The 23,683-nt window shown below is 30.3% G+C and overlaps 1 protein-coding gene across 1 annotated transcript in view; it reads left to right on the top strand.

Annotated features, from left to right (window-relative positions):
* Window positions 1-23,683, top strand: part of LOC129969520 (zinc finger protein 70-like) — a 104,107-nt gene that overhangs the window by 8,176 nt on the left and 72,248 nt on the right. The window contains exon 2 of the mRNA XM_056084127.1: window positions 22,062-22,374. Within this exon, the coding sequence (XP_055940102.1) occupies window positions 22,062-22,374 (313 nt within the window). The remainder of the gene's footprint in view (window positions 1-22,061; window positions 22,375-23,683) is intronic.

Raw genomic sequence — 23,683 nt, 5'->3', positions numbered from 1 at the left:
ACGAAAGTTACCAAACTTTTGAAAAAATATATACATTTCCAATTTTTTAAAAGAATGTTACTCTGCAGAAAAAAAAATCGAAGTAAGAAACTAACTTGATTATGTTTAAATGAAATTTTCACATCTATGTAATATTGAATTAGTATTTATTATAAATATATATAAGTCAAAGAAATTACAATTATTTGAGATAGAAACAGTAATTTATTCGTTTAAAGCACTTCATTATCATTTTCTGGTTGACAATCATGAACTTCCTCACTCCATAAGGTGTCCAAAGTACTGATTTTTAATTAAGAAAGCCCTCTCCTGACTCTTAAATAATTATCGGAAAACGATTAATGGACCACAAAGAAATGATGAATTAATAACAGATTGACAACTCCCATTCTTGAATTCCGCCGCGTTATTATTATGATAGATTAATTAAGAAATTTGATCCTAATCCAGTGATGATCATTTATTTCATTATTGTGGTTCTGATGTTTCCCATAATTTGTTTGTTCGGTACCAAAGTGCTGTCGACAGTAGCATCTCGAGTTCTAATTTGTAGATTTGTTATATTGATGACTAGATGAAATGATTTGATATTTTAATTTGATGTGAGCTTCAAATGATACATGCAGTATAAATTTATTAAAGGTATGGAGTTTGTTTGTTTTTTGCGAAATTCTTTGAGGAAATTCGGATAAGTTAAATAGTTGATAAGGAGAGCAAACATAATAACTATGATATAATATTGATATGCCTTTTTATTTAATTACATAATTTCATAAATGTCTAACTTCTATTTAAAATAATAATTTTTAAAGACTAGCGCACGAACTGTGAAGTGCGACAGGAATTGTAAAAAGTCCTTGAAAACGATCTACAAAGCCAAGTCTAGACTGTTGAATCTAGAGCTAACGAATTTGGTACGTAGTTATTTCTTGAGTAGCAAATGTTCATTAAAATGTTGCTTCCGAAATTTCAAAAGAAATTTTTACCAAGCATTAATTGAATTTTTAACATATTCCTTTGAGAATTTTAAAACATTTTATTCTAAAACAAATTTTACATCACATTAGTACTTTTTTTAAGAAATTTTCTCCGTTATACTAGTTTTATTTCCGCTTTTCTCTGATTTTCATGATATTTTAAGGTTTCTAACTATATTTTACAACAATACTTTTTAGATGTATTATAACGCACGTTGCAATTATATGAAATAATTTGTTGTGCTTACGTTATCACTATTGTAAAAGCCTTTCAGATTACTTTTTTTCCATTAAACTTGATTGCATTTCATTTTTTTAAATAAATTTATTATTTTCCACTCACGTTTAGAACGCTAAAAACTCGTACAGATAGCATTGAACTTATTTCAAATCGAAAATAGCATATGAAATTGCGTCTTATCTACTGAGATATCTAAGGTAAATCAAAATATTGGTTACAGAAATTTTCTTATATTTTATGTGTTCAATTCATTCTTTTCATAGGCATATTTCTGGGAAAGGACCATAGCTAATTTGATTGATTAACAATTCGTTTCGTAGCTATAAAATCGCAATGGAGATAAATACAATTCAAAGACTATCAAATAAGGAGATAAATTTCGTTAAGACGCATTTGACTGAAGCTTCACTTAAGCTTGCTCTGAAGCAACTTGAACGGATAACATAGACTTTAAAGAAAGGCAAGCAACTTTGACGTAAAAGTCATATTTATGTATTAATTATGAGTTAAATGTTACAATCAACAAGCTATATTTTATGATTCGTCAGTTCCATAGAGGTGAAAATTTGATCCACAGTGCAAATTTTTGTGCCTAATCATTAATATCTTAAGCTTGAGCCTAAAGGTTCAAGGATTATACGGTTGAAATGTGATTCCACACACATTAGCAGTATGTGTTTGAACCTAGCGCAGAATTGTATTTACCATCATAGGTCAAATGCTATCATTTTGGTATGGCTTGAATGAAAAGACAGACGTCGCTAAAATTATTTCTTGCCGCATGTTTATGCTTCGAAGTTACAAAATTCATTTGAAAATAACTTTAATATTGCTTGAAAATGATATATTAACATAACAAATGCATTCATGAAACCCTAAAACCCATTTCAACGCAATAAAAACAAAGGAGGATTTTAAAACAATTGCCATGAGCAAAAATGCTGAATTTTATTTCAATTATTGAAAATCTTTAAAGTTAGCAAAAAATGCTCATCTCCAACTGTGGTGTAGATACGGGTTGTCAGGTGCTTTGCGTATTAAGTATCTACGCAGTTAGGTTCGGTTATAAGAAAGATGTGCTGTTCTTAAAATCAGAAGTCAAAAGTGCCCTACTTAAAGTTATTTTTGATTAAAAAATTGTTGATATTGCATGTTTTATTTCTTTACTTTTTCGTATATAAATGTACAGAGAAATTATTGTAATCGTCAAAAATTTGAACTCGAGACTTTGAAGAGTCTTTACATTTCAGATCTTTCTGAGTCCGAAAAGCACATTTTAGTATTGTCTGCCTGTGAAACGATAACTCAAAAACGCTTTATTATAGATATCAAATATTTTGTATAAGGAATTAGGTCGAAATTTGTAGATTTCTGCCAAATTTTGAACGAAATATATTCATGGGAAGTCAGTCATTCTGACTGTTTGAGTACAAGGCATTTCAGTAACAACAAGATGAAAAGAACTAGCTAAAATTTTGTACACAAGTTTAGTGTCTAAAATATAGATACTTTCCTAATTTTTGAACCACATTAATCAAAGGGTTGAATGTCTATCTGTCTTTACTTTCGCATGCATGTAAACGCTAGCACTTGAAACAATGAAATTATCGGTATGTTATCTTGTAACTATGTGTGTAGCTTTGTCTCAGATTTTGGTATCAATTGGTCTTCAAAATGGCATCAAATATACAATTCTAGCGATTGGTTTAATGCTAGATAAACGCTAAAGATCTATATTTCGTAATTATCATTTACCAATGCCATGTTATGTAGTTGCGACTTCACTAAGGTCCACAATTTTCTGCGAACAAATTGAGATAAGATATTTATGAGAGAATATGGTAGAAAATTTCGGAGACTTTCTGTTTTTGGACCGCTTTGATAACTGGAAGATTTAGTAAGTTCTACAGTTTTTGTAACGCATTACCAAGATGTTCTAGAAAGAACAAAGTCAAAACGTTTTGGCTGATGCTGCTCTAGCTTCATAAGTTCCAAAGTATATGGTTCAACTGAATTCTTTTCATTGCTTTTTGCTCTATTATCTCATAACAGCACTAGAAAATCTTAACTTTTGATTCTTTTTCCTTATTTCATCAAAGCACCCAACCAACGTTGAAAACCTTCGCATTTCTCTCAGTTTAACGAAGTTAAGGTGAAGAGGGCGATCCCTAAGTAAGATTTGCAGATGGCAATAAAACAGGCATTTAGGCAGACATACTAAAACCAGTTGCATGCTTTCCAATTATTTGTATGCTAATGCGCCACTACCGCATAGACCACCTGCCCCAAGCTTATTTTATAATGCCTTCTTCATAAATTTATAACCCGGACACGGAGTTTTTAGTTTCATATTTGTGCGCAAAACTAAAGGGGAGATAATGAAAAGATTTCTTGTTAAAAGAGCCTGGGGCAAAGTTAAAGACAGTAGCCGTGAAGGATGATTTTTCATCATTAAAAGTGTTAGCGGAGTCGTGATTTTGAGCAAAAAGAATCGTGGTCGCACAAAAGAACCATTCGCAGAATCCAGTAGCGCTCTTGACTGGTGAAGTAATTGCCTTCTTTTTAAAAGGGGAAGGAAATATTATTTGTTCATTTGCATAAGGATGTGTTTAGTCTTTTATTGTCAAGGTTTATGTTAATTATTTTGTCTAGGGCCTTTTGAATACGGTAGCATTAATACTTCTGCCGTTTCATTCAGAAAGTTTGTGGTTGTTATTGTAACATAAAAGTTTTATTCACTTTTCCACATTCAGTTTCTCATTAGTTGAAGTTGATGTCTTAAGTTTAAGGCAAGCATTCTTTTATGGCTGGTTGGTTTTGCTACGTTTCGTGGAACAAGAGTTAAATGTGAATATACTATATAAAGCATATGATTTGAAAAGATTTCTTTTAAAAAGTGCAGTGAGTGATTTAGAAGGCAAAAATCTGTAACGTTTTTCTTTGATTTTTAAAGTGAATATAATTTTTAACAAACAATTATTAATTTGCATTGATGGAAAATCATGTATGGAAAGTTTTAGATATAATTATTTTTTATCGTCAATATAACTAACATATAATATACTCTGTTGGTAGCCATATACGGAAAGGTTTTTGATGCATTAATTTTTTATCATTTGTTTGTCGCCAACATAATTAACATATAATATATTACAATCACAGCTATGTACAATATTATCATATAGATTTGAATTAACTACCAACACATAAGTGAAAATGCTTCATATGGTAGCAAATGAAAATATATATCAATATTTCTTTCTGAAAACTTTTGATATATTCTTAATATTTTGTTTTACTTTTACTTTTTCTAGAATACAAATCAATGTCAAATAATTCTGTTTCGAAATTTTGATGATATTGGGGTTTTAAATGTCTATGATTTCGTAAAAAATTGTGTTATACAAGTTGAGAAAAACGCAAAATTTATTTCATAAATTTAATTAATAAAAAAATTTAAAGTAAATTAATTAATTTCTAAATATCAGACATTTTTATTTTAATTATTTTCTACTTTTAGTATAAGATGTAAGGGCTTTTTTTCCAAATTCGACAGAGGTGGCGCCACTGGTACGGAAAAGAAATTTAATTTCTTTATTGATCAACGGATAATTGCTCTGAAAATTATAAAATAACGTTTTGCCTTTGAATAAGTAGAAGTTTACAAAACTTCAATCTGATAGAAAGATAGATTAATACGACATATCAATGTGATAGAAAGTGAGTAATTGCAATAGTTCAATTCACAACATGAAACAAGTCAAATTAAAGAAATGATATTAAAAATAAAATCAGGCTGACTAATGAAATAGGGTTTCGTGTCTTCACACGAAAATTGAAGTTATTTTTATTAATTCTGGAAGAATTCATTTAAGGGAATTTCGTCCATGTGTCCGTGGAGTGAAAAATTCAAGTACAAAAAGTAACTAGGTAAATTATTGAAATCGAAATTTTTTTATTAATAAATTCATAAATATTCTTTTAACTTTCACACTAAATTCGTTTATTGGTTGAGTGTCTGTTGATATGCATATTCGTGCTTGATTGAAAACAATAATTAAAAAATGTAATCCAGATCAATAAAATTTGATATGCCATCTTGATATTAAAATTTTAGATTTATATGAAATTTCACATTCAAAAGAAAGAAAACCAAAATGAATACTTATTTTTCGTTACTAATCAACGAAATTAATCATAAGATGTAAAATAAAATGGAAATAAAATAAAGAAATAAACTCTTCTGCTATTTTTTTTATTTATTATATTAAGAAAAATGGCACATTATCAGGGATGTACTGTAAGAAAAAAGGGATTTTTTTATGATATTTTCAAAAGAAATTAATCATTTCAAAGTTCGATGAAATTTAACAACGGCGAAATAAAAAATAATTTTCAAAAGATTGGCTTGTTCCAATTTTTCCTTTTAAAAGCAAATAAAAAATTATAAATTACATATAAATCAAATTTAATGATTGCGCACCGATTAACAGATAATTGAAACAACCCTAAAGATACAGAAATTCGCAATGTCAAAAATTATATCTATTAATTTTCATTACGCGCTTGGAGGTAATAAATCTCCACAGATGCTCTATAGGACTTTTAACCTAAAGTACATTTCCAAGGATCATTTGTAATAAAGTCAGGCTGGATATTACCCCTTGGCAAACTCCTTTGCTAAAATATTCTGTCATCATTTTGTGTCTAAAACTGTTCTGCTTGTTTGACACAATGACGATGGAGAACTAGCAATTAAAACCTAATGAGAATGGATAAACATGCTTATTATACACTAGGAAACAAGATTTACAATTAATAAACATAACAGATTCATATTTCACTGTAACCTTATTTTCTTACGAATTCCACTCCACCTTAAAAAGCCCGGTTTTAAGACGGACTACAACAGGGTGGCTGAGACTGACGTGATTGGAAATCATAGAGCATTCCAACTGGCGTTAGCCCCATTACGATTCTGAATGAATTTTTTTTAAAGTGATGTATATTGTCGAAAGAAAAGCTTTTAAGTGATTACTGTTCGCGTTTCTCTGTGACAAATGATTGAATTATTGCTTAAATGTAAAAAGTAAACTTGTTATTTTGACAATCAAAAACGAGTTTTGATCAATGTTGTTCGGAAGTCTTTAGTGTTTATTTTTATATTTAACCTTCTATTTATTTATTGCTAACTCCAGTTGTGAAATATTTAATGGTGTTTTTAAAACTACTAGATCTTCTGTGTAACATAATAGAGCTTTTCCTGGTATAGATGATTGCAAAAAGCATGCATTAAACTAAAATGGTATTCTCAGAACCTACAACACGGTTATGGTTTATTTTTTAAGAGCAATTTATTTAGTCGTAACTGATTAATAACATTTTTCATAAGCTCCTTGTTTCTAAAGCTCCTATAATGATGTTTAATATCGGCATAATTTTTCAAATTTCTTTAAATTCAAACATGAATTTCAGTATTTTTTGAAAATTATTTGCTCTTTAACAAAAACGTGTAATCATTCTGAATCATGAATTTAAACATTATGAAATATATGATCAGGAATTTTAGTTATAGGAAATATTTTTATTAAATGCAATTTTAAAATAAAGTTTATATTTTTCATCATTGCTATTTTGACTCGGTGCAGAATTATGTAATTTATAATTTTGGATAGAGTCTGGGTCTTGCTTTCTTAACGAACAGTACATGTTTACTGGGTTTCAATTTCTTGTGCCTTTGAAATTCAAATTGCATCAAATATTTTCGAAAATATAATATAACTTCAATTTGATTCTCACATTTCTGTGAGAAAGCAAAATAGCTCTTTTAGCTTTTACTATAAAAGAAAAATGCATTAAAATAAACTTCATGTAAATGTTATTTTACTTTTTGTATCATAAATAACATAGCAATTAATTCTTTTTTAAAAGTATTTTGTTGTGTTCATAGTTGCATATATTTAATCAGTGATCTTATGCTTTGGTTGCGCCCTCCTATACTATGTACGAGTTAAATAAAAGTTACATCAGATTCATAAGAAAAAGACAAAACTCTTATAAAAATTATAAATAAAGTCAACTACTTAAAAGAGGACGCATTTATTTCATTTAAATATTAAATGATGGTGTTGGTTGGACTAAATTCAGTATTTGGGCTGGCATATTAAATGTCTTTGAATCCATATACTTTACAAAATAGATGAAATGCAAAGTACCTGACGTAGCCGATTCAGGGAAGAATTGAGTATTCAAAAGAAGATATTAGGGATGGAAGGCATTGTAATAATTTACTTTAGTTCAGCTAGTTATATTAAAGGTATGCTTTGGAGCAACTCTTGGGATACTTTGGAATGAATCTCTCGATTTTTAACCGCGATCAAATAACCTGAAGAACAACGTCAATGAGCTCCAAACTTCAATCCCACGTGAGTGGATGGACATTTTGATATGCTGATTGGATGCAATATATATATATAACGAGTTTGATGTGTATCATTTTCAAAATTCCTTTAAAAGCCAGAGAAACGAGAAACTAAGCAGAATTTTGCTGGAATAGGTATGAAAAGACTGTTTATAACCGTTGAAGCATGTATAATTGCTTGCCAAATGAATTCAGTTTAATTCAATACAAATAAAAATAAATAAATAATAATAATAAATATAGAGCTAAGTTTGTTTAGAGTATCCGAGAATTTCCAGAAATTCTTTTTTAAAAATGTTAATATTTCCTTCCTACATCAGTAATCGCCAAATTGATCAAATTTCAGATACCGCCAGAAAATCACTTATATGTAAACAATAAAGAGCACGATCAACTAGATAATAGCATACAGGCGATTAAAATACCAGGTGTCGTTTTCCTATTAATTAATAACCTTCATACCGCTGACATGATAAATTGCACGGCTCGAATAACAATAGCTCAACAACAAATCGATATCTTATGCTAGGCTAGGTCATAGCAATATTTAACAAGTTTTTAAGAAAGATATACTCTTTATTGACTTTGATGGTTGTGTTGAGACGTGGCGTTACACCCATCATAATTGTTATTTATTAGTAAAGAATTTTTTTGCTTGTTATTCGTTTCACATATTGCTCGAGTATTTTTTGATGATATTTTGTTGGCAATATTACTTCCCACACAAAAAGTAATGTACTGTTGATAAGTAATTTGGCTAAAATCAATTTGAGAAAAGAGCCGATGAAATAGACATTTGTTTTGAGTAATTTTGTTGACGGTTTACTCAGTTCAGTTTATTGACATGATTACTTGTTAATGACACTTTGTTGTTGACTAATATATGCAGAAGTTGATTAAACTGCTATCCGTAACTACACCTATTATGAAGTGTGCAAAAAAAATGATTGTTTATGTTTACATTTTTTTTTCTAAGTATGATTTATTGAAGAGTTGATTTTTAAAAATTGTGACATTATTGTATATTTTAATTACTAATCTTTTAAATTAAATAAATTAATTAAATAAATCGGGGAACTAAAAGATTTATAAATGTTAAAATTATGCAAAATTATTCTTATTTAAAAAATGTATAAATTAAATCGTTTCAAAGAAACTGGAACAATCTTTGATTTCTTCTTTAAGATGGCTTAAATTATTTTTGTAAGAAATTTTTATTTATTTATACAAATTAGAAATTGCAAAGCTTTTATTTTTCTTTGTTGAGGTCAATGAGAAAAAAAAATCACTGGCATGACCAAATGCAATTTTGTCAGAATTCATTTTGTGCATTTAAAATATTAAAAATTCAAGTATTTCCAAAATTTAATTTTTTTTTTCATTTTTATACTCATTTATCTAATTTAGTAATAAATTATTCCCATTGCAACCAAGTTATCTACTTCAGTATATATTTATGATTTGTAATGGATTAAAAGATTGTGTCCTATTAAGAAACTAAGTAAACATATAACCTCTTATAATTACGCAGTTCCGAGATTGTATATCTTGGAAAATAATATGCAATCTCATCTCCTTTAATTTGAATTAGTTATTTAAACTTTTTCTAAATAATCGTTAAAAATAGCTACTTAATCAGTTTAAGAAGTAACATTTTGATAACGAGATATAAGATTCTGAATTAGTATTATTAACAAAACTACCTTGAAGAAAATGAAGTTTTCCTTAATATACACTAATATTGTAATCAATGAATCAAAATATATTAAAATACTATTTTCTACATCTCTGTTTTATCTTTTTCATTATTGATTACAATAACCAATATATTTTTCCACAGTCTTATTGGGCATAAAGAAATCACTACATTAAGGGCATATTTAGAGTGATCACATATCTCTTTAAACGCTGTTACTAAAATAACCAAAATTCGTTAAAACTATTAATCAACCTCTGCTTTACCTTTTACGTAATTGATCATAGATAGCCCTGTCAAAATCGTCAAAAAAGTCTTTCATATTCCTACCGGAACTTCATAAAGATAAATTTATTATTATGTAGATGGAATTAGAATCACCATCTGTCCCTGAAGCATACTGATTCTTCTTCGTAACCACCGGTAACCGACAACTGCGGAAACCCTGAACGAATCGGTGTCTTCCATATCTTGTATTATGAAGGACTGGTAGGAGGGAACAAAGGAAAAATCTTGCATCTGCCATGGAGAAAATATGTAATGACAGAATATCATACAATCGCAGCGGGAAATCGGTCATTAATACTTATTCCATAACCATGTTTTTCCAGCAGGTGTGAATTGCCCATACGCCAAGCCCTGTTTCGGAATAAATAGATGCAATGTTCCATCCTAAATATCCAGCTGATAAATTATGCTGTATAGAACGTACGAGAAACCTTAATTAAACTTTAAAAAAAACTATATATTTATGGATTAATATAACCAGTAGTGAAATGATGAAGTTTTAGGAAATTAATGATTCATAATAGAAGGGAAATTGTTTTTGAAAATTGAAACACAATTCTTTTTTTAGAAGCAACTATGAGATATTCATAACCTGAACGTTTCTATCATTTTGAATCATGAATTATAATAATGAACATTATTTTTGAGATGTTGAATGCGGTTAGCATTAGCATGCGGTATTGCTTCCATAAAATTTTACATTTCATTTATTTTCAATTAATTATGATATTATTCATTGATTAAAATATATTTCGGGGAGATATATTTGAGATTTTATACTTCATCGAATATGAAGATAATTGAGGCAGTTTCATGTCATTAATTTTTTTTAATCTTTTTCTTATAGACTTTAGAGGAATTCATAAAAAGAAGTATCGAAAGTAAATTAATAATGAACATTTTTCCCCGAAAAACGATACATTAGCATTTATAAATAAATAACGATAAAAGTACATTAGCATTTTATAAGCGGAATACATATCTATCTGTAACTTTTGTGTCATACCTTTTGAATGAATTACGAGATTCCTGCCTGCGTCCTGGCATAAGGGAAGCGCGTCTTTTTTTGTGATCTGGACGTTTCGGGTTCGAGTCGTGGTTCGGGCATGGTTGTTTCTCATGTTGTTGTTGAGGTATGTGAATGTGCATCCCCCCTCATGTAAAAAGGGGCTGTGCAAGCGAATGTGAAACGTGAAGTAACTAAGTCATGCTCTTGGTCCTAGTTTGCGATGCTGAAGAAACAAGAGGCACACATTCGGCTTATATCGCTGACAGATAACTGTCAGTGGGCTTGTAAAGTGACATGCGTCACGACAACGCAACAGTAAAATTCGAATTTAAATGAACAATTAAATCTAAGCAGAGCATTGTATTTTTTTTTTTTGGTTAAAATATCGTATGTTAGCCAACTATATTTTTTTAATATTAAAATTTGAATTACATACCAAAACTTGAATAAGCTGATTAGAATTCAATGTATAAAAAATACTTCAAATTTGCCAATCATTGAATACTTTTTTTGATACGATTCTGAATTGCTTCGAGTTCAAAAGCCAATACAGAATATGTTCAATGATTCTATTCTTCGAGTTCACAAAGCTCCATTTTTGTCCATTAAATTACCATTATTAAAAACATTCTCTTTCAATTACCCTATCAGTCAAAAAAAATCAGCCATACAAAAAGAACAATTTAAATAACACCTGACTGAATAGATTCTCTTTCTATTTCGACTCGCTTGGATTCCTTCACTGGCATAAACTGCCCCTTGTTTCTGAATAGCAAGTCTGTACATCATTACTTAATTATGTATTGAACGACTCCTTTCATTTACGCTCCCTTTATCAATTTGGCGACGTGCGCAATCGCCAAAACGAAACACAATTACTCTCTCCCTTCATCGAAATGTAATCTGCAATGTACGAAAACCATTTACAGATCACAAAGGATTCGCCACAATGGAAAACGCACGCTCTACCAACTATGAAATGGGGCCTTTTTGTCCGCCGTCCAAGCATGTCCGTGACAATAGTTCAAGGGCCAACACCATGTCAGACACGCGACCAGCAATATCCCAATTGACCGGCCACCACCAACAGTTGAAAAGCCAAGTATCCGTGACGGTCGGCAATGATCTTGAAAATGCTGTTTGGTGCAACGTGAGATGCTATCACTTGAGAGAAAGAAGATTATTGGTTCGAAAAGGAATAATAAATCATGTCATTAAGAGCTATTTGTAACTCGACATTTTTGTCCTCAAGTCAGGTTGAAACGTTTTTCAGAGGTTAAATTGTAGATAAGTGACCAGATGGTTTCCGGTGTTGATCTCAAGATTGATCAAGCTTGGCTTATCTACTCTTGAACTCGAAATTTCATTGATGCAGAAAGTCTTTGTTAATGAACGGATCTTTGTTACTTTGTTGCCACGGGCAAAAACTGGAAGCTGTGATTTTTCAAGAGATCAATGAATCCATTTCTAGATTAGTTAAGAATTCTAACATTCAGCAAACGTTTTGTTCATTGAAAAAAATTTCTAGTAATCAACTTAATTGGGGTTTTTTTTTTCTCGCAATAAATGCATATTTGCTTCATTGCTCCAAAGACATGTTCTTGCTTATTTACTTTCAGTTGGTTCATTCGCACGATAAGGCTCAATATCTTACAAAGATTAAAAATGTAAAATTAAAAGAATATTTTAATTCCTTCGTATTTTGAATGCAAAAAGGTTCAAATTATGTTATTATTAAAATAAATTTTGTGGCTTTCGCATTCTTTCTTCAACATCCATTAAAAATATCGATTATCTTTGAATAGCAGTAATGGATGGCTAATTAGCAGCGTATTACAAAAACAATATCAATTTCCAAAGAATTGAAATCAGTCTTACCGCAAAAGTAGTGAAGTAAAATTTTAAAGATAATAAATGAAAGCAATCTCATTTGTTTTTCGAGCTTCTTTATTTTTCAAATAATTATTTGATAAAATAAATTTCCATTTTCTTTTTTAAATTATAAATTTTATCAAGAATTTATTTTCGGTCATAATAAAATCAACTACTACACAATTCCTTTTTCTCAGTAAGAAAAATATTTTTCAAAAACAAATTAAAAAAAGCAGTGATCCTATGATCATCACAGACAAGATCAACAACAACAATACTTTAGTGTTTTCAGTATTTAAGTGAGAATTCTATTACTAGATACTAATATATGTATAGAGAGTGTAATGACATTCCGATAATTATATATAACTCATGTAAACGCTACAGAGCATCTTAAGACCTGAACCACGTTTTTTCAATTAATTCTCTAAGTCTCTTAATATCTGTAATATGATACTGTTTTTTCATTTTGTAAAAATATAAGTGTTAAAGATTTAATATTGCCAAACTTAAAAACATAATAATAATTACTCAAATTTCTTATTGTCATTCACCGGACAACTATTCTGTGTAAATAATATATAAATAAAAGTACTGATAATGAATTCAGGTAGTCGTTAAAAGCAGTTTAGTTGATGCAATGGAAATTTTAAAAGTCGTTAATAATATCAAAACCGTTAACACTTAATGTTTAATAGCAGTTACACATTTTTCCCAAGTTTTTCTTTAAATAAACGTTGCAAAATATCAATGACGTATGTTTATACTTCCGTCACCAGACAACAATCAAGCTGGCAACGACTACTTTAACGGTTTTCGCGAAAATATTTTCCCATGCCAGGAAAGTGACGCTCAAATCATTTAGATTAATCTCCAACAATGCCAATGAAGCCCGTTAGAACTAATGTATTCTAATGAACCGTTATATAAGGAATGTTACAACGTTATTAGAAGTATGTAATTCCGACCAGCCAACCATGGAAAAAGATGATTCGGAACGTGTTGATTCGTGTTTAACCTTCGCATAACTTAACGCCATCTAAACGTGGGAAACCAAAATTTGCCGCTCATGGAATGCTTTGTTTTATTCACTGATTAAACATAAGAATTGAAATCAGTTATGTTTGATGATTAGAGGGACATCTAGAAATTACCCATGCTATGTAAATTGCCTAGTCTTTGACCAAAAGTCATTGGAAAGCCATAGGCTAAGAGGAACAATTAATTTGCGTTGTGGAAAAAATTCTAGCGAACTTAAATTTTCATCTTACTGAAAAAAAAATTGTGTATGAATCTATTCATGAATCTTGCATGTGTTTTCATTTATGGGCAATCTGATTGAAGGTTTCATTGGGAATGTACAAAATAGAGCTGTTTGCCTTATCCATCTATAGAAAATTGGCACATAAATGGGAACATTAATAATGAATTATAAATAAGAGTTTGTTTGTTTGTTTTGAAAAGCCGTTAAAATTGTCTTCACTAGCTTTATCGTTGTCTGGTAACGTAAGTATAAACGAATTAAAAATGTCCATGTCCACTTCTTTTACTTCAAAATTTATGTCTCTTTTGAAATCCAATTAAAAAAATCTGGTTATGAGATTTATTCTCAAAATTATTTAACTATTTATATACATATATATTTAATTTTTCTAGTATTAACAGATCCTCCCTTTCTACAGTTTGCATTCGTCTATCCAAAAACCATTCTTTAATTTAATAAACAGATCCTCCCTTTATACAGTCTGTATTCGTATATTCAAAAACCATTCTTTAATTTAATGAATTTATACCATTTGTTCTTCACAAATGGATGCACTATTGTATCTTCAACGTTTTCTTTTCATGTTTCAACAGAGTAAATCTTGAGTCAAACGAAATATATTATTCAAAACTTAAGCATACATATAATATACGGATATATTTTCATATATAATAATTTTCATATATTTCATATATAATAATATCGTCATTCAAAACTTTCATACATAATATGCATATACATATAATTCATGAAAGATATTAATTAATCGTATTATTAACCATGTACTTTAGCAAATTTAATCTTTTAGACAAATTTAATATGCCTAATAACGTATTGTAACTTTTCTGTTTAATATATCCCAAGTAATATTAAGAATGTGTTAAAACTCGTTTGTTGCTTTAATACAAGTATGCGAATGATTTTAAAATTTAATCTTAAATCAATCAATATCATATTTTACATTGTTTGTCATATCTTTTCAACTTTCTTTTGATGTTGCTAGTTTAAAAATTGCTGTTTGAAGACTAACGTTCAACTAAATATTGTTCACAGCTTCTTTAATCATCATATTCTTAACCACCACAGACAGATGGATAGAAATCTATTTTTTTTAATACAACGCTATGAATATTTGATATTAATTATGATGAAAAATAAATGTATATCTATTAATTTGATATATATCAATTTTCTAACCTTTATAATGTGCTAAAGAGTGTCCCAAAATTAACGCAAGATTTGAATTTCCCACCATTCGTGCAATAAAGTGCTGGTAACCCTATTAAAAAAACTATTACCGGCGTCCTGGCATAGGGGTAGCGCGTCTTCCCCGTGTCCTGGGTTCGAGTCCCGGTTCGGGCATGGTTATTCTTCCTGTTCTATCGGTTAGAGGTGTGAATGTGCCCCCCTGTTGTTTTTAGTAGCTCCAAAAGGGTTGTGCAAGCGAATGTGATGCGTGAGTAGCTAAGATGTACTCTTGGCCCTAGTTGGCGCTACTAAAACAAGAGACGCTCCCTTGGCTTAAAATTACTGACTTCGTCAGCGAGCTTGTCTATGGCAAGTGCCATTATAAACAACAACAACAAAAAACTATTTGACAGCTGCTAGTTTGGAGTTAGTGAAAATAGAGTTTTACACGATAGAACAGCATATTCACATACGACTTGAATTGATCAATAAAAAAGATAGTTCTCTTTTCCTTTAAATTGTTATATTTTTGTTGAATTGTGAAGCACACAGGATAGGGTTATATATAGAATAACACATAAGGCAAATGGCCTCCACGGTTTTGCTGGCACATGCGCGCTCTTCTGTTGAAATTTTCCATGATCATTATGCATAAATGCAGCTGAATTTCGTTGATGCAGAGTTGAATTTCTTCTTCAATGCATGTGTGCTTGTTGGGCTTGTTGGCATTGACCTTTGGCTTCAAATGCCTCCATAAAAAGCAATACAATGGTGTTAAATTACACTATCTAGGTGCCCAATTCTCCAAGTTCCGAACTGTGGCCGCCAGACTTTCATTCTTTTTGAAATATTGTTCAAGAATTAAAAACTTTGCTCTATCGTGAAACGCTCTGCTTTTACTAACTCTAAACTACTAATTGTCAAATGTTTTTTTTCAACTCTTTACTGCATCTTGCGTTAATTTTGGTACACCCTTTACATGCAGAAATTTTATAAACAAGTTTTATAAGAGTTTTTATGAGTTTGTAATTAGTTTATTGGTATTATTTTAATTACATCTCTTCAATTCATAAAATGATGGCAAAGGATGGTAATCAGGTTTTACATTGCACTTTGATTTGACAAATACATTTTTTTATATGCAGTTTAGCACAGCTTTAAATAAACTTATTCCATCAGTGATGAAATGAATTCTTTTTCGCTTTAAATTACTTATTCCAAATTAGGTTAATACTTTTTTTTTCATCTGAGTTCAAAATATTTAAAAATTTTAATTTTTGTTTAAAATAAATTAATCGCGTTTAATTCTGAAAATGAAAAATCACACTGGGTATGTTTTGACCATCAGCAAATGGATATTATCTTTTTTCTTACCTCAGAATGAACAAAAAATCTGACCTATCATTAGTGCTACTCATCCGTGTACATTTAAAGGTCACTAACAAGTAAAAAAAGAATTCCCCTTTGTACCCTTTCCGTGAAAACGAAACAATAATACACTCGAGGGTACGTGTAAGTGCCAATCTTTATCACGCTATTAAAACTCATCTAGCCCCCTTTTTAAGTTTCAACAAAGTTGACCTCGACTACAACGGATACGAATACTTTACAGTTGTCAAAAACGACATACCTTGCCACCAAGGCGGAACCCACCTAATTAAACCCACCTTTGGATATAACTACCCCTAAGAGCACGGAAGACAAAAAAATAACACATCTCAACTCATCTCATAATTTACGTCACGGAAAGACGAGCACGATGTCTTGCCGACGATACAAAGATACAAATGTCTAATGGGATAATAGTGTGGCAAGCCTCTTGCAACTCAACTCTTACGGAAAAGGAACGTCCCATTATTTTAATTCCTAGCCATTGATGCGGTTAAAAAGGAGGGGGGAAGATGAGTATTAGCGCAAAGGAAATGGGGGATAGTGGACAGTAATGTCGTGTGCGTGTCGAGCGTCTGAGCTGTGATTGGGATTCACAATGTGATGGTTTTTTAATCTTGACATTTTTTTGTTCCGTTCATACAGCAAATGCCTCGTGGCGATTACAGATAATATATACGAAAGGGAGTGGATCTATTATGGGTGAAATAGATGACTTATCTGATTTTTGGGACATCTTCCTCTTAATTTCTTTTGTTTTATTGGCTTTTTTTTCTTCCTCCATCCTTTTTCCCTTTCGTTCTGAGGGGTCGAGTAGAAGAGTATCGCAACGTTCGGCTGAATTTCTGAAAAGGTAGCTCACCCATTTCCTGTTCCATAATTATTTCCGATGATTTCTAAGCTTGTGACTTGGTTCATTAACATAATATAATCTTATCCACGCCTTTCTTTTCATTTTTTAAGCTGTTGCCTAAATGCAAAAGTAAAAAAGTTGATTTAATCTATTGGCAGATCTACGTAACCAAGAGGGGAAATTGCTTCGATTAAACCAGATATATTTTACTAATGTCTCAGTTTCAGATTTATTTTCTTCGATTTTTTTTATTCGTAAAAGTCGATTGCATTATTCATATATGTGCTACTAAGCACTACAATTATGTTTCTATTAAAAAATTATTATTGTCAATCGAGTAAATTTAAATTGAAAGTATATATGCATTTAAAGTAATTACATTGTCTGGTAAGCACCCAAAATATATCTGTATTTCTTAACACTCATGAAAGACACAAAAAAAAATCTCAAAATGATATCAAACTCCTTTATCTAGATTACTTTTTTATATTTTATTTGATAGTTGCGTTTTTTTATTTGCCACTCTTCCTGTTCCACATAATTCTTTGGGGCATTTTTAAAGTCTGTTTATAAATGATAATTATACTCAATTGTCATATAATAAAAATTCTTTTTAATTCATTAATGATATAAAATTATTCTAATTTCTTTTATTCTTTATATCTTATGTTAATTTTTTTGGAAATTAAATTAATGTTGATTGAAGATCATAAAAGTTATGATAATATTTAGTTGTGCATCCCCACACGCCATTTCTATATCTCTAGTAGCCTACTTCACGCTGGGGCTTCTCCTCCCCGATGGACAGTTAATACTCTTACAAATTTGCGCTGATTATCTGGATGCTGAAAACGAAACGTTATATAATCTGCACTTATAGACTTGAGTCTTTATAATGAAATGTCAAACAATCAAGCTAACTGTTTAAAAATTGATATTATAAAAGTGAAGACTATAAATATTATGAATAACAATAGACACTTTTTCAAATTTTCAATCTAAATATATTTAATTGACAAAATTTGGAATTTTGGATTGAGATTCACTTACAAAATTTCTTTAATATAAAAGATAAAATTCCCGCCAAAATTTTATAAAAAAACCCCTTAGAACTATTGATTATATGTATATTCACCCATGTATATCCCTCCATTATATATCCCTCCATAATTACAGATACGTATTAATTCGAAGCCATGAAGCGACAAAGATTCCACGATTCCAACTTCATTTAAGGAATCTGTCCGGTAAACAACTATTCCCTTAAATAAGGATTCTCTTGTCATTAAATAGACGGTCCCTGTCGCCCCTTCATCAAACACGCGACGGTCAGTAGCGTGGAACCGTTTTTCCGGTTCAGGTGATGCAATAGACCCGGGAGAGGCAATCTGCGCACTTTATCTTTACCACCTTAACTCCAAGAAGATAGTGATCGCTCTTTACTGTACCTGCTATCGAACAAAAGGGATTCTCGTCCCTAATGACTACCATTAAACTGGCCTTTCCACCTTCTTTGCCTTCCTTTTTTTATCATTTTCTTCCTCCATGATCATCATCTTTTGTTTTTTCCCCGGATTCTCCTTTCCCGTAGAGAAAATGTTTCTTATTCGGTTGACAGATTCGGAGCTATGTCGGATAGGTTATAGATGAAGATCTGAAGCGAATGTAACGAAGAGATTTTTTTTTTCAGTACAAAGATAAGTTTTGGGCAGGAAACTTTTTGCTTTATTAAGAAGTCCGTGGTGTATTTGGTTAATAAATATGTCGGGGGATTAAAATTATCTATAAATAAATTTGTGTTTAGCGTGAAAATCCGTTTAGATTATATGCCTATCTAAGTTTGTCTTGTCATTATTGAAACAAAATAATACAATGTTTATTATTTTTTATTCCTAAATGGTGGTATTCCAGTGGTATAAGATGATAAGTGGCGCCTTAAGTTAATTATTTTTCCCTTTCCTTGAGATTAAAAATACACAAAAAATAGTCTGCAATGTTTTATCTTTATTATGTCCCAACAAAACTGGCCACAGGAACATCAACATCGGCCATGCTACTCCATTGCATAAAAATAAGATAATTGAAATTAATTATTCATTTTAATTATTTATCCGTAAAAGAAATCAATCATGCATTACTTTGTTAGCATTCAAAAAGTTATATACTGGATTAAAAAGAACCATCGCAAGATACTTTCTGAAACAGTTCATATTAAAAACGCATTAATATTCTGCAATTAAAATTATAGCATTAGGAATAGATTTTTTATCAATTTATATTAATACTACTTTTAAAAAATTTAAAAAAAAATTATTTGGTGCTTTTGTAGATCCAACAAACATTCAATCAATTGTTGGACTTCTCTGTAATAATTTTCAATGAAATAACTTTGTAATGTTTCATGCCTTTTATCATTGATTTTATTTTACTATTAGAACTAAGCCTATTCTTTCACACAATTAAAGTGAGAATAATTCTGTTATTTTATTATCAGAAATATATTCATTCTAAGATATATTCTAAATATATTCATTTTATTATTAAATCTAATTATATTCTTTAATTCTTTTTGTTAAACATCTTTCATTTTATGGAAAACAACATTTTTTTTTCTTTTACCTGTTATATCGCGCAAGATCTTCAGGAATTTAACCAGTTTTTCTAAATAATTTTAATTAAATTCATTTTATTTATAAGGTAAGCTGAAAATGATTTTTCGCTATTCGCTTGTAAAATTCAATACCGCTGATAAAAGGTTGAGATGACTCATCAGAGATCGCCAATTAAAAATTATCCATCAATCATAGCTGAAAATGTGCACGATTTTGGGGGGGAAAAACATGTTAGCTTTAAATCTAAAATAAGAACTCTTTCGTCACTCATCCCTTTCCCGTCAATTCAAGTCTCTTATCAATAGAATCTATAAACACCTGGCATAATTACCCGCAAGATTAAACATTACACTTCGATTGTTTTGACGGCGATCGTGAAACGGCCAAAGTGCACGGGATGAAAAGAACATCACTTGGAAGTATCCGCCTGGAGCATTGAAACAATTAAACGTTCTTATCTGTCATAAAACCGATTTCTTCACTTCTTCCAGTTCGCAGACACTTCGTGCATCATGATAACGTACATACACCCTTCCTACAAAGGAGCCTCCACAAACTTTCTGACCCAACTTGATGCCCGAAGAAACAAAACCACAGTATTAAGTAAAAGCGTCACGTTAAAGCTGAAATGAAACAGAGGAAACTAAGTGATGGGAAAAGAAGAAAAGAAAAAAAAGGAAGGAAAACGAATAAGAAAGGAAAAAGCTGCTGTGAAAAGAGTTAAGCAAGGAAGAAAGAACATCCACTGTCTAGGTCGTGAGTCCTTAACGGTAGTAGGAAATGGCACAATATGTACCCAACCACCTCGAGTTTTCTCCCTCATGTGGTATTTATTTTTCACTGTCAACAAAAAACGAAAAGTATCTTCGTTTTTTTTTTTTAAATGAAGAAAAACTGCTTTTGCTTTTTGATGAATTCCCTTAGAACTTTATGAACTTAAAAGAATAGGTCGTTGTTGAACGTTTCTTTTAGAACTCCATTGAGACCTCCTACAGTATAAAATACTTTTGTTCGAGAAACATCTAGAGGAAAAGTTGTCAGCAAATCAGGATGCAGCTCTATTGTTTCCGCTTTCATTTCTACTTATTATTATTAAAGTTTCCTCGAGTTAAATCTCAACGTATGCTCTGCTTTCTTCAATTATGAAAAACTATTGTTTTCTGACTCGTTTAATGTATGAGTGTTTACTAGTAAAGTAATGAGGCTCTAATTATCTTAAATCTTAACATAAAATAGTATTTTAATATTTTAAAATAAATTATTAAAAGCTTGTCATGACTCACTCTATTAATTTAAAACCATTTGATGTGATAACAGATTCGTTTTAGTTCTTTTACCTGTCAAAATGTTGCTGAGACCCATTAGTGATACGGGTTAGAGGTATAAAATAAAAATATAGTGATATATTCCTGCCTCAATAGTTCTCGAATAATGCCCTTCAAATTTGTTGCCAATCTTCAAACTTTGTAATGCTGATGTGATATGGAATTGCTGATGCAGTCAATCCTTCATATCATCTGATTATATTTTGTTCACAATACGAAATTCTTCTCTAAATAACACTTTTGTTGCATCGCAAAAAAGGGGGAAAATATTTAACTAGTTAAAAGTAGAATCGTTGGTTATCCCATCGGTCAATTATATCTTATTGCTTGTGTTGATTCTTTTTAACATCGAATTCCATTAAAGGATAGAAATTGACTGTTACCGTAATAAAGTATTCTCAAAATTAAAAATGCTACATATTTTAACTTTCCAAACTGTAGTAGATACAATTGCCAAAAATCAATTTTTACTGGAAAATTAATTTTGATATTACATTTAAAATAAACTGAAGGTCATTAGCCTGGAATATGAAAATCTCCGTTTTCAAATGCTAACCTCATCCAAAATTATAATACTGTAATAAATTCAATCAGGATACTTTGCATTTAATCCACATCGTTCTTCGATGTTATAGTTAAAGCACTGTGTTTAATCGACATCGTTCTTCGATGTTATAGTTAAAGCATTGTGTTTAATCGACATCGTTTTTCGATGTTATAGTTAACGCATTATGTTTAACTCACATCCTTCTTCGATGTTATTGTTAAAGCATTATGTTTAATCCACATCGTTGTTCGATGTTATAGTTAAAGATTCTTTTTTATTTTTTAAATGGAAGAAAATAAAATGAACTTTAAAGTTTTTTCCGATTTTTTTTAAAAAGATGTATCATCCTTTAATCTCTCCTTATTTTCTTTAATTTTAGGTACGGCACAGGTTTGGATGCTATGACGAAATACAAAAAATAGATTGCCGAAGAGTTCGCCACTGTAATTGGATCCGATTTCTGAAGAGTTCGCCAACACTCAGCAATGAAGTTAATCTCCTAGGATCCCTAGTTAAGGGAGAGCCGATATTTGAAGCTATTAGAACTATTCCTTCAAACACAGAACTTGTAGTATATTTGGAAAATAGTGGCGAGACTGATGATTCGTCCTTACATTCCCAAATGTCCCTGATGGCTTGCAGAAGTCTCACGGCGGCTCATTACAGACACGCAATGGGGTTAATTTTGGAAGGTAAGGAAACATTTTATTTAATTGTTATATATTTTCATCGTGCGTCAGTCTATTGAGACATCTCATTTAACATTAAATTGTTTAAAGAAACTTTTGAACTCAAAATTTTTGAAGAAAAGTCTTACTTTATTTAATTAATGTGTTTTTAGAATGTAGATTTAGAATAGATTTTATCGTAAAATTCAATTCAGGAATCATTCAGTTGCAGTTAAAGAAAGGAATTAAATAAATCGAGGACTTTGATATTCTTGATCGAAAAAAATCAAATCAAGTAAAGAAGTTTCGACGAGCTTTGATTTGGAATAACTTCTAGTATGAGAGTATGCTCTAAATATTAGAAATTCTGACTAATGGTTGGGGGAAAATTATGAGAAACTATTATTTAAATTGGGTTTTCTTTTCATTTTAAAGAAGCATAATCGGAGATCTTTGTAAATTTAAATTATTTTATCTAACTTCTATACATCTATAAACTTTCATGTTTGAAAGTGGCATTAAAAAAAGACATTTTACTACAGAAAAACTAATATATTTTTGGTGCCTGATGTTTATTTTTGAGACAAAAAAAACTTTAAATTTTCGTGGTTTGTTTAGAAACTGTGGGAGATTTAATTTAACGAGTATCCCAACAATTGATTAACCTTTTCTAGGACCATGGGAAGTACGCTTCTTACCAAATTTATCAATATTTGTATGAAGTTATGTAGATTGACTTAAGTTTTGACAAGTTTTTCAATAAGACATATGCTTTGATATTTCAACTCCTTATCTCAGACAAAATGACTTGTCTTGATTTGTTACTTAATTATTAATTAATGAAATTAAATTTATCTAATAAGCTAAATGAATCCCTTCTCTTAAGTCAATCACAACCTTAAAAAACTGTAATATATCGTAGCTAGAAAAAGATCACATTTTAAAGGGTTAAAATTCATATTTGCTATCAGTATAGAAGAATTAACTAAACGCCAAAATCTGTAGAAATTTACTAAAAATTAATGCATTAATTGTTATTAAAATTATTATATTAACTATTTACTTATAGAAATATCAACGGCGAAAAGCTAAGAGAGGTGAAAGGGGACGTCATGTGTGCGTGTTTTCATTTTTCAATAATTCATTATTAGTAATTGGACATCTTATGAGATACGAAACGGGTTTTAAAAAGATTGGCAGTCGATCACAGAAAGCTTTGCTTTTTCTAGACAGAATTATTCTAAAGGCATGAACGTAATGGAGATATAATCAAAATAAGGCAATGAATAAATAACATAATCAATCAATTCAAATTTACGTATACTTAATAAAG

The sequence above is a fragment of the Argiope bruennichi genome, chromosome 5 (genome assembly GCF_947563725.1).
Source record: "Argiope bruennichi chromosome 5, qqArgBrue1.1, whole genome shotgun sequence".
In the NCBI taxonomy this organism is placed as follows: Eukaryota; Metazoa; Arthropoda; class Arachnida; order Araneae; family Araneidae; genus Argiope; species Argiope bruennichi.
Note: the sequence above shows the minus strand (reverse complement) of the source record. Positions and strands in the feature narration are given on the sequence as shown.